At 48.2% G+C, this 12075-nt stretch overlaps 4 protein-coding genes across 4 annotated transcripts; 2 read left to right on the top strand and 2 right to left on the bottom strand.

The window, feature by feature from the left end:
* Positions 1–1544: 1544 nt before the first annotated feature.
* On the top strand, positions 1545–3413 carry N7519_003856 (NDT80/PhoG-like DNA-binding family protein; the record flags this gene model as incomplete). Its single annotated transcript, XM_057290632.1, has 4 exons — positions 1545–1693; positions 1778–2264; positions 2320–2584; positions 2611–3413. The coding sequence occupies 4 exons, from the start codon at positions 1545–1547 to the stop codon at positions 3411–3413; spliced, it is 1704 nt and encodes a 567-aa protein (XP_057151834.1).
* A 724-nt stretch (positions 3414–4137) lies between these two features.
* On the bottom strand, positions 4138–8715 carry N7519_003855 (cleavage/polyadenylation factor CFT1; the record flags this gene model as incomplete). The annotated part of the gene is given in 9 exon segments (XM_057290631.1): positions 4138–5221; positions 5276–5351; positions 5404–5602; positions 5662–6024; positions 6080–6247; positions 6301–6614; positions 6674–6906; positions 6929–7347; positions 7361–8715. The coding sequence occupies 9 exon segments, from the start codon at positions 8648–8650 to the stop codon at positions 4138–4140; spliced, it is 4146 nt and encodes a 1381-aa protein (XP_057151833.1). The 5' UTR covers positions 8651–8715.
* A 483-nt stretch (positions 8716–9198) lies between these two features.
* On the top strand, positions 9199–10902 carry N7519_003854 (uncharacterized protein; the record flags this gene model as incomplete). The annotated part of the gene is made up of 2 exons (XM_057290630.1): positions 9199–9748; positions 9809–10902. 2 exons carry the CDS (start codon positions 9199–9201, stop codon positions 10900–10902), a joined length of 1644 nt encoding a protein of 547 aa, XP_057151832.1.
* Positions 10903–11389: 487 nt separating this feature from the next.
* On the bottom strand, positions 11390–12052 carry N7519_003853 (uncharacterized protein; the record flags this gene model as incomplete). The annotated part of the gene is made up of 4 exons (XM_057290629.1): positions 11390–11454; positions 11512–11576; positions 11633–11691; positions 11744–12052. 4 exons carry the CDS (start codon positions 12050–12052, stop codon positions 11390–11392), a joined length of 498 nt encoding a protein of 165 aa, XP_057151831.1.
* Between the last annotated feature and the right edge of the window lie 23 nt (positions 12053–12075).

The following is a 12075-nucleotide window of genomic DNA, read 5'->3' as shown; positions in this document are numbered from 1 at the left end:
CTTCCACAACGGATTTTGTTTGTATTTTATGAAATCTAGAGGGATTTCCAAGGTTACGAAGAAATAAAGTGCACATGTACCGTATATAAAGAACTAACTCCAACATACTTATACTTCTACTCCGTACAAATTTATATGAATGATGAACTTTAATTTGTAGCAGATCTACGGACATCGCCGGGTCCGAGAACAACCAGCTCAACTTCAAGGCTACCGAGGTACTTATCCAAATCCTCACAAAATATTACATGCATGATAACATTGCAGATTGCAGATTATTAGTATTGCCGTTTCCAGTGGGGCGTTAATAGCGAAAGTACAGGGTCCAGCGAAGTACGGGGCAACCGCTTTCTGGTCCAATACCATATTCTGATTGGATGTGGGTTGGCCCCTCCAGCTGCATGTCAGACGGCCGACGATGATCATCCTCGAGACGAATGTGATTGCATTGTCGAGATGTGAGAACGGAATTATGTAGATGCAATTAATAGGTAAATTGCTTTAGTTGGAATATTGGAACACCTGGGCAGCTATAGATAGATAGAGATATATATATATATATATATATTCATTCAGACCTACAGAGACACAAGGTGCATTGATAACTCCTCAATACTCTTAACATTTATTAATAATAATATTATTATATTTGTGGCGTTTTCAGGAGGGTCGACCCGAAGCAGTTGTACCTTAATAGGCAGGTGGGTATGCATCGTTAAAGTGAATTTAATTTGAGATTATACAATATGTATACAGACTACTTGTAGTATCAGAGCATATACTCCGTATAGAATGCTATATTGGGAATTATCCATATAACAATATTAACTTGATCTTCAGGGCCCAGCGAGAGATGATTGCCGAGAGCCGGCGATCAAGTCTTACCCCATCGGTGCTGAGGGATTTGCATGTTAATTGTTATTGGATATGATTGTCTGAGATACTCCGTACTACTCGGGACCCCAAAAAAAAAAAAAAATTAAAAATTAAAAAGAGATCAATAAAATGTAATTTAACATTAAACGTTAAAAAATATTTTCAAAAATATTAGACATGAAAAATATAAACCAAAAACATAAAAAAAACATAAAACTTGTTTTCTATAAAAAAGAAAAGGATGACTCAGCGCTGCGTTCGTTCTCCGCAAAAACCGCGGCTCCACTATTCCCCGAATCCGTTGATCGTTTGAGTGCAGAAGGTCGAGATTCCTCTCTCTCTCTCTCTCTCCTCCTCGATGATTTGCTCTTCTTTTTATTGTTTAGGTACACTCTAATTCTCTTTACATTTAGGCCTTTCCATTTCCGTCTCAAATGTCCTCTCCGCCTTCGCTCCCGCCTTAGTCTATCTTTCCCGTTGCAGCATTCCCCAGGTCTTGTCTACTCATTGGCTTCTCTTCAACCTCTTTCTCTTACCCTTACCCTTTCTCTTTATTTTACTTCTCTCTCTCCTCTTTCTCTCCACTGTCCTTATATATATTAGGCAATTCTATAACTCTTCCTCCCATCATCCACGGGTGTGCCTCCCGTATCGCATAACCTCTTACCATGGAGGGCTTCGATACTATGGCGATGCCACCATACTTGGCCAGTCCATTGTCACTTGGGAATTTGCAGAGCACCGACTATCTCAATGCGATGTCTGGCCTGGATCTACCGGATCACCGTTCCAACTTCGATTCGGAGACCTTTGTTAGGTGATTAGATCTCCAAGCGGGACGAGAGGGGGTGGATTATCCACTCCGCTCGACTGTGAAATGGGTTTGCTAATTCCAAGTTAGTGAGGATCTCGCCAACTTTGCGCCTTCTAATCTGTCACATCAACTGAGGCGTTTCTCTTCTGCATACGATGACCCTTTCAGCGAGATGGTGGCGCCCTTTGACCCAGCGCCCCAGGAACAACCCCAGGATTCGTCGATCGACCACAACAACAAGCTGTTAAGCTTTTCGATACCGGTATATCACTTCACGCTCCTCGACTATTCCATGCGCCGAACCTCCTTATCGGTGTCGGCGCAGTTGCACGGGATGTTCTTTCTCGCCGAGTCCCCCTATACAACATCCCCTTCGGAAAATGCCCCGCCACAACAAGGTGCCGAGTTGACGTGTTATCGTCGAAATTTGTTCCAAATCACCGGTTCGGTAACATTGCCCCGCGGAATGCGCTATATCATGACCGACCAAGGCGACCGAATCCCCATCCTCGCCCAGGAACTCACCGTATCAGCCACAGAATCCGTGGAAGGAAACCCAGTGAAGATCATCTCGGTGCCGTGGAAGACCCCCCTCGGCGGCGGCAGCTAATTCTGGCCCGGCTCCCGAGGAGAACAACCCTAGCACCGGTGCTAAGATCGAGAAGGAACCTCCCCCAATTCCCTTGGACATCATGGCAGGCCAGGATCTGGACTCGGACTATGCAACTTTCCCTATCGCTTGGAAACGCTTGCAATTCCGTGTCGCGACCGCCAACAATGGGCGTCGGAAGGAGCTACAGCAACACTTTGTCGTCCGACTCAAGGTGGTCGCGACTTTATCCACAGGTGCAAAGATCCCCATCTCAGAGGTGCAGTCAGGTCCCGTCATCGTTCGTGGCCGCAGCCCACGCAACTTCCAGTCGCGCAAAGATCTCCCTCTCTCAGCGGGAGTGCTGCTGCTTCGCGAAAGAATGCCCAGGCCAACTCCTCGAATTCTGCCATGAACCGCACGCCAACAAGCGACTCCGTCCCGCGTCGTGCTAGCGTGACTCCAGCCAAGACAAAACCAGCGGCCCAGAGCAGCTCTCCTGAAACCACGTCCGTTCCCCCGCCGAGCATCATGCAGCAGACCAAAGCGACACCGGATTGGACCTCCATCCCGCAGTCCACATCAAACAATGTCATGCCTCATGCCCCAAAGTCCATGTTCCGTCATTCCAGCCCGGAGCAACTCTCCCAGGCGACGGACTCACATCGCCGGGTCAGTTCTACAACAGCGGCCGCTGCACCGATCAATTTGTCGTTGCTAGACGAGGAAGAAGGTGGTGACCCTAACCTCCACCTGGAACCAAAGATGGTGTCCCCCTTTCCTGCCGAGTTACCACATCAGCAATCGCTGGGTCTCGACCAATCTGCCCCGCCTTCTAAGATGCGCAAGCTCTCTCATGCTGTCTCTCAGACCCCCTCACGGAGCGTTGCTTCATCCATGCCATTGCTAGAGACTGCCAACTTGCCCCAGTCATTCGCATCCTCGCTCCCCTTCCCGAACGAAAGCACTGATCTTCTCTACGAGTACTTTCCTCTCGGCATGGATGACTGGCAAGCCCCCGTCGACGCTGTCTATCGACCACATGTGGTGCATCACACTAATATGCCGGAGATGAAATTCGTGGCCTCTAGAGGCCGGAGCAAACGGTACTTTGCGGCAGAAGATGTGTTCTAAACTCCCCAGTACTGGGATATTGGGCCAATGGTGCCGGGTGTTGTTTGTCTTTTCCTTCTCGTATCTGCATTATCACTCTAGGATGGGGTGTTTCTTGACTTTTTTTACCTGCTCTTTTAGACTTGACTTTGTGTTTTATGGGGAAACACAGAGCCCCAAAACATGATTGATTCCGTGCTGACATGCCGAATGTGTTACTGATATTGCTGCGTCATTTGTTTTGGAGGGGGAGCTCGGGGCGGATGGTTTTCAATCTGGTTCCTATCTGTGAATTCGAATCGTGCAAGGCGAAAATAGCGAATGCGGCGTGCTGAGGTGTTTTGATTTTATTCTCTTTTGTTTTGGGGGGTTGATTTAGGGTCTGGATTGATTTTGGATTTACTTGGATTTACTTGGATTACCCACGTTGGACTGGATTGGGATTGGCACTGGGGTCTTTTTGTTTCTCTCCCTTCATGCCCTTTTGGTTGTGGTTTAGTTATATCCCATTGTGTCATGATATCACGCTATTCACTTGATCGTGATGGGGCTTCGCTGCAGAGCCTGAGAGAACCTTCATACATGTTCTCATGCCATCAATATATTATAATCCCATCTTGGGTTGACCACTTGTCTTTCATCTTCCGGAGACGTATAATAGAATTAAATTGAAAGAGTAAGCTCACTCAATGAGTCCGCTTTTGTAATTTCATCAAACTAATGCAAAAGGCATCTGTTTCCGGCATCAGAGATATCCGAGTCCATCACCGCCAATAGTCTCCAGATCCGCCTTGATCTCCCATTCCGTCGCACCGACCCGGCCCGCAATCTCAGTCTGCCGCTGCTTGCCCATATTCAGCCATAGACGCAATAGATTGCCATCAACCATACCCCGGCCCGCAGCGCCATCACTTTCAATGGCCCGGAAAGCACGCGGGTTCAGACCGGCAGGGTGGTCGACGGTGTTGATCAGCTGAGACTGTAGTGCGGATAGCCGACGGTATGACTCCTCGGCAACCGACGTCACAAGCGCCAAAGACCCGTTTTGCGAAGCGATGAGTACCTGGTGTCTCGCGAAGGTCTCATCCAGGTCCATTCCTTCTTCGGATGATTCGGTGCGCTCCGATGAAACTGCCGTTCGAGGCAGAAGAGTTACCGATGATGCGAAGTTGCCAGTGTAGAATTTACTTCGACTGAGCAGTCGATCGCCGTTGGAGGACTTGGGGTCTTCGGGGTCGTATTGCAGGACATGCAGGTTGCAGTCGCTGTCAGCGACTATCATATACAGCTTATTCCCGTCAGGGAGGAAGTCCGCTGCCACCACCTCCAGGTATTCGGGGTCTTTGCCAAAGAGTGTCATTCTATATGGCTCCTCCGAGTAGCCGGCGAACCAGAGTCCTTTCACGGCGTCTCCCAGGATAACCATACCAGTGCCCTTGAGCTCTTTCGCGACATTGACGTAGCATTGCATGTCCATAAATGCAACGGGAAGCAGGCTCCCGTCTTCCTTGAGACCTCGGACCATGCACTTTTGTCCCTGGGCCACGATTATGAACCCTTGACCACCGATGCCAGACAGTGCCGTCACTGCACCCTTCACTGACTCCTTGCCGATTAGCTTGAGTTTGCGGCCTGTCTCTGGCTTTTCGGGGTCTGGAGCGACTTTAATCACATCAAAGACATAGATCGTCCCGCGAGCTGGCATATCTTCCCCTTTAGCAATGGCGGTCCCGACGACGATTAGATCTCTCCGCTCGTGCGTATTCTCCGAAACCTCAATGTTCACGTTTTTCACTGCTGTCACCTGTTCATCGGGATCCAGAGGATAACTATAAATATCAGTATTCGGGCTCATCATGCCTCGAGCTTTGTTGGAGTTCTACCTGTCAATGATGGTCCATGTCTTGGGACTGACGACCTTGATGCTGCTTTCGGGTATTTTCGGGCAGAATGATAGCTCTTGATATAAATTAGCACAGCACGATGGGAAACGCTTAAAGCAATCACGAACCTTCATTCCGCCACTCAGGGTGCAGGTCATCACCCTCCGGCAACTTGAAGTCTCCTTCGCGGCTTGTGCCGAGAACATATGTCTCAGAAGACGTAGAGTAGGCCAAGAAATCGACTTGCTCTTCAATTGGAACTTTACGCACCGTCCACGGGTAGTCAAATTGAGTTTGGGAAGGTAGTTGACAAGCCCGGACACAGCTCTACAAAGAGAGAATTAGTAAATGTAGATCGCGTCACAACTGTGGATGAAGAGTCTCACCTGAGAATCAACGTAAATGAAGCCATTGTCACACCCAGTATCGGCCGAGTCAAATGAACTTAGCCAACGTGTAAAGCCTCCTCTAAGACGAATGATGTGCGGCGAGCTCTTTGCTGTCCTAAAGACAAAGCTTGATGAAGCTCCCGGCATAAATATGGTGCTAAACCCTGAGATATTAGGAAGGATCCTCAGCGGCCTCAACCGCTGTTGCTTCTGTATTTGAGATGATGCCTCCCCTGAAGGACTTTTTGGTAGAACATGATTTGACTCTCGGAATAATTGCAAGCGAGACGACCCATGGCCATCATTTGCCGGGATTAGGCTTGGTTTGTAGAACACGAGATCGTCATTTTCGGTTCGAACCTAGAATGGTTGAGTTAGATACCAGAAAAGCCACGGACTGACAAAGATTTCTTACAATCAGATAAGGTGAAAGACCAGAACTATCACCAAGATTGGCAACAACGAATTCTGTCAGGGTTTCGCGAGTATTAGATCGTTTGGGCGGCTCGGTCGACAATACGGGTGGTAAGCAGTCGACGCCTTCAATGATCGCGATCAACTTCATGCCAGAAAGTCGGAAGATCTGTATTGTAAATCAGAACCAGTGCTTTGAGTATTCTTTTCGCGACAACCTACCGATAACGTATACTCCAGATTCAACAGGAATAGAAGCACCTCATCTTCTGAAGAGTCCTTCGACGATGAGCTTGCAATGCTGAATGACTGTGAATTATCGTGATAAAGGCATCCGGAGCGCCATCGTGACGAGCTAATCTCACTCGAAAGCGACACTTCATCGAGATCACCACTTTCATCTGCCTGTAGGAGCAATACTGATGAATCATCCCGAATAATCACAAGATAAGGATCTATAAAGCTTGCGCTCGCAGCCACGCGTTCATCACTGGTGTCTTCATCCCAAACGGGATAAATTTGTGACAGTCCGAGGTCTGCAGAGGTTCAACATTAGCGTATGCAATGCTTTCTAGCACGCTGGAGTAGAATGTACCTATGTCATAGCTTCTGACTTCATTCCGCAAAACCTGAACTAGACGAGTATTGCCCGCCAAAGATCCAATATCAACCGTGCAATCTTCGTTTGGGTTGAACTCCGGTGCCTTAAAAGGCTTCAAGCTTTGTTCTTCCACGACGAAGACCTCGTTCACCTCCTGCTCCGAATCCGTAGACCGAGAGATAACCACATATTGACAAGACGGGTTGTCTGTGCTGGAAGCCCCTCTCCTTTTTTGTAACGCTAGCTGACCAAACAGCATCCGCATCATCGACTTTCAGAGACATGGTAGTCAAAGGATCAATTTCGCGCTTGATGACTACCAAGCCACCGCCTCTGTCTGATCCTTGAGATGCCACCAACTCCAATTCTGCAGCAACAGTTCCTGTTGTAGCTTGGCTTTTTCGATTGGTATTCGAGAAAGCTTTGCCCAAAGTGATGTCCCTCAGTGGGCCAATGCTAGAAAGTTGGTCATTTAGCCGAAAGTTATAAAATTCGGGGGTTGAACTGTCGGTTCCCATGCGATTGTCGACTTGTATCGGCCCAGGCGCCGAGGAATAAAGGTCGTCATCCTCCATCTGGTCATCCTCATCCGAAAGATCATCAAGACCATCAGCTGTCTGTTTTGACTCAAGCCGTGCTTTTCTAGTAGAGGCGGATGAATGCGACCACTCTCAGGAGCACCGAGTCGGCGTCTTCGCTGCCGATGAAAACGTTTCCATCCCCGAGACAAGTGGAGCATGAGGCGGCCGACTTCAAGATATCTCCACCTGCATACGCTGGAAGAAAGTGAACAGTGATGCCGGAGACAGACCGACCATCAAGTTTGAATTTGATCAATGCCATGTCGCCGGATGCAAGTGCCAGGAGTAGGTCGCCGCTATCACCACCCAGTCGCTCAACCACGCAACCTTCGAGGCGGAACGCCAAGTCCGATTGGTCGGTCATTGAAAATGAAGAAACCTGCCTTGAAAATTCGTTGACTCCCACCGCATTGGTTTTACCGGCTTGGTCCACATGAACAATTTCATTTGAACCAAGAAGCAAGGCACCTCCTACTGGAAGTGGGAGTGCCACGACCTTGAACAGATCACTAGGAAGACGAGATACCGAAAGAAGGGTGGTAGAAGCTCGCTGCTCAAGGTCCAGCGTAAACACGGCGTAGAATACAACGTCCTTTCTTTCATGAAGAAGGGCAGTAGAGGTTGCGACTTGGGAATATAAAATTCCAAATGTCGGCTCCCTGTATTCATATAGGAACGCAAGACTTATTGGGTGTAGCAATGAAGGATCCAAGGCAGTCAATGGCAGGACAAAAGACGAGGAGTAGGGCGTTTGGTGCTCTGGTTCTTCTTTTCTCTTCTCGATCTGTGCTCCTCCACTAGAGTTCTGATTTGGGCGTTCTCCGTCAAGTTCCGAATCGTAGTCATCCATCACCAAATCATCACCCGCCTGATGAAAGGGCAAAATCGCAAGGTTGCGAATTCCGAAGTTGTACACCGCGCATCTACTGCTTGGGTCAACGCTCAAAATGCTCCCACACCGGCTCAGATCAGGGACCCAGGGGCTGCGAGTCAGATCATCCCGCTCATAGTAATGGATGGAAATTGTTGATATCCCACGACGCTCAGGGTCCCACTCAATCAAGCTAAGCTTGGCATTGCGGACTGCTATCAATATGGCTTCTCCGCCACTCTTCGTGTTCAAGATTTTCACGCGGCTTAAATCAGTCACGGTTCCTGACAGTGGGTATTCTTTTTCCAGTACTAATTTCGTTTCTGGCTGAGAGGATTGCGAAGAAAGAGGCTCTGGAACTTCCTTCTGTGGTTGAGAGGAGACGATCTTAACAAGAGAGAAGACCTGCAATAGAGAGGTTCTGACAACAACCAAATTGCTGGCGGTTGCTGAGATGAAAGGAACTGCCAAAGCATGGGTGACCCCCGTTGGGGGTAATAGCTCTGTGTAACACTGCATTTGAATATTTTGTCCGCCGTCAAAGCTCGTAAAAGGCTTGATACCGCTAGAAAACCGCCAATGAGCTAAATTGTGTTTTTGATATGGCCTGAGATGCGCATTGCAATTGCAAACCTAGGAGCGGAAAACCGAGAATGTGAAGCCTTGTCAGCAAAAAGAGAGATGACGCAAATAAAAGCTTTAATACAAAAACGAGAGGCGATCAAGAGCAAGATCAAGATTGATCTCTACCTTAGTGTAGTTCAAGTTTGTAGCTCCTTTGAAGCGGAAACAAAGCGGAGATGGGAGCGGGTCAGCTGACTGGTCTGGCAGAATCAAGCGGTCAACATATTCTGCCTGATAAATCTTACCGCCATTTGCTGTAAAGACCTCAAATTGGTTTAGCGTCGAATAACCAATGACGACACAGGCGATCGCCAGCTTCGGGTGGGAAATCTTGATTTGATATTATTGTACGTCTCATTCCTGGCATTCCTTCAGGATTTTGCTAAGGGTGTTGATGCAAACCTCATAACCAATGTGCAAAGTGTGAACTACTATCCTTCAATATGGCACTCCTTCAGACTTCCCTCATCTGGGCTGTGTATGGGGTGGTGGTAGCTATTCTACTGGCAGTGGCGTCAGTGTTTATCTATGTCTACCAAACCCCCCGCGACCGATCCCCTTCAGTCACCCTGGCTTGCATCATCTCTATTACTAGTCTTCTCGCAACAGTGCTCTTGCTGCCTGTCGATGTCGCTTTAGTGTCATCGACTACGTCGTCCAAATTAGGCCAGCGAAAGGACTGGGCAACGCAGGATGTGGTGGACAGAATCACTTATTCCTTGACCATCATCTACTATTTTCTCTACTCCTTGGATGCTTTACTCTGTCTTCTGGTCATTCCGTTCACATATTTCTGGTATGAGGAATATGACGAGGTCGCGACCGAGGAGGGGAACCAAACTCTGGGCCAACGGATTTGGGGTGCTCTTAAATACACGCTCTCGTTCGTTGCAGTCGTCCTGATCTTGTTCCTAGTTGGTTTCTTCGTCCCAGTGTCACGGGGAAAGAATGACATGGATCTGGATTACTTCAAGCGCTTACTGACTGAAAACCGTAAGTATTCGAGTATTCTGGCATTGGGCAGAACTGTGAAGCTGATATGACTCTGAAAAGATGGCGAGCGTGCTCTCACATTCGCTCTTGGTCTGTTGATGACAATTGGGCTCTGTCTTTATGTCGTATACACATCCGTGGGACTGGCCCTTCTGCCAATCAGCTTGATGAAGACTGCACCATCAATCTCTAGTGCTACCTTGCGAGCGAGCACTACCCAACAACTTGACATAAACCAAGAGCGGCAACGGCAGCTTGAGGGACGATGTGCCGGGGATCCCGAGCTTCTGTCCTCCAAGGACCGCCGAGAACTAGATACACTGGTGCGGGAAGAGAGGACCCTGATCCGGCGCCAACGTCTAGCCGAAGAATCCCAAGGCGGAGGCCGCAGCTGGTTGATAAGGGCATGGTACAAACTCGGGGCAGCGTTTCGTCCCTTCAAGCTCCTGGGAGGTATCTTGCTGCTATTCATTGCTTTTCTCACGTGGGTATCGATGCTCTTAACGGCAATCGACAAAGCAAAGAACTCGATTTGCAAGCACCGTTGTGGATATATCCTCGCACATGTCAACATCTTTAACCCCGTCAACTGGGCGCTTGTTAAATCCGCCAGGTTTTTCCCCATTGACTACGGTATATTTACCGCGCTTGTATTGCTGTTTTTCTGCAGTTCTGTGGTTGGAATTGCTGTGGTCGGAATCCGCTTCCTATGGATTAGGATTTTCCAAATCAGACATGGCCATACATCTCCCCAGGCTCTACTCCTAGCCACCGCCATGTTGATGCTGATCATTTTAGCACTCAATTATTCCATTTCGATGGTAGTCGCCCCCCAGTATGCCACATTCGGCCCACAGACATTCTGTGATCGTGCCCCGGGAGCTTTCACCGGAAAGCCAGATTGCTCAAACAGCAAAGAACTTATCAAGCCATGCTCGGAGTTGGCAAAGAATCCTGCTGCGCAGCAAGTTTGCACGCCCAGTGTCGTGAGCACATTCTTGAACCGAGTCACCCTGAACTACCCATTCTTTGGAGTGGTGTTCTTTTGGGCTCAGTTCTTCTTCCTAGGCAAGTCTAAACCTTTTCTCGTTCCGTTCCCACCGGAATTCTATCTTCGCATTGATCTAACACCAACACCGCAGGCTTATATCTAATTGTCTTTGTTACTTCCATTCTCCGTTCACCTCAGTTGGACGAAGCCCAACTCGATGAAGACGCGGAGGAAGCCGAGGAGGAAGGGTTATTGGCCAATACCGGCAGACGCTTCAACGCCAGCTGGCAAGACATAACAGGGAGAGCTGCCCGGAGTGAACGATCTCGAGGATAATCACCGAGGCCTTAGAAATGATGGTGACTACCAGAGAAATCAACTTGTAATCCTTTACCTGCAATGATGGTGATATTTTCAGCTGTCTCCTTTGAATGTCATGAAGGATTTCAACTGCCTTTCTCTCTACTTGTAGTACATTTAATTAATTAGTTAGTTTTTTCCCTTCTTTTTTTAAGCCATCATATAAGTGAGGAAATACATAATCGATGGCTTTTGCATATTGATTCAATTCCCTGTCTTGGAAGATTGGTCCTCAGGAGGGATAGGGTAACATAACCTCATAATTCATAAACATCGTGTCGCTCATGTGCTTAAATCTTCATTTGACCGTTTAACAGGGCGAGAGCATTTTGGAAAGCCTTTACTACTTCCACATCTTTAGATAGATGAGCGATCAGTCTTTGTGATTCTAAAAGGACAAGGGGGGACTCACAATGCTTCTTTTTGTTTTCCACATTGACTTCGGAATTTTGGACGTGCTGCATTTGGGTCTTGAACCTGTGGATAATTAATTATGTGTCCGTTATCTTAAGCCAACGCTGGATTGATCGAACCTCTTCAAAGCCCTGTTCTCGTCTTGCGAAACGGTAGTTTGAGACCATGCCATGAAAACCTACCAGTTGCTCAGACACGAAATGTAAGTAGAGCGTGTTTCTAGAACTTACCTCAAGGAGCTTGGCCGTTTCAACACGAAGATTCTCTTCTACTCGGCCATGTTCCTCCATTGCATCGGCATATTTCCCCTGGAGTTGTTCCCAGTTGCAGTCCTCGAGTCCTTTTGTCAACCCAGAGACAAGTGGGATCTCATCATGGATAGGGGCAGGTGTAGGAGCTTGGACCGGTGATTGCGGTGACCGAGGGCTTTTGTTCTCTTGGAAGCTCCCACTGCCCGAGCTTTTGCTTCCTTGACTGGCTCGGGGTGACATTGTCCCCGGTCGAGGAATCTTGCTGGGCCTGTTAGGTGTTGACTGCATACTGAATTGATTGGCTTGGTATG

Source organism: Penicillium mononematosum (assembly GCF_028829835.1).
Source record: "Penicillium mononematosum strain IBT 11891 chromosome Unknown utg000002l:1.0-8112719.0:1.0-8118358.0, whole genome shotgun sequence".
In the NCBI taxonomy this organism is placed as follows: Eukaryota; Fungi; Ascomycota; class Eurotiomycetes; order Eurotiales; family Aspergillaceae; genus Penicillium; species Penicillium mononematosum.
This window is presented reverse-complemented; position numbering and strand designations above follow the sequence as displayed.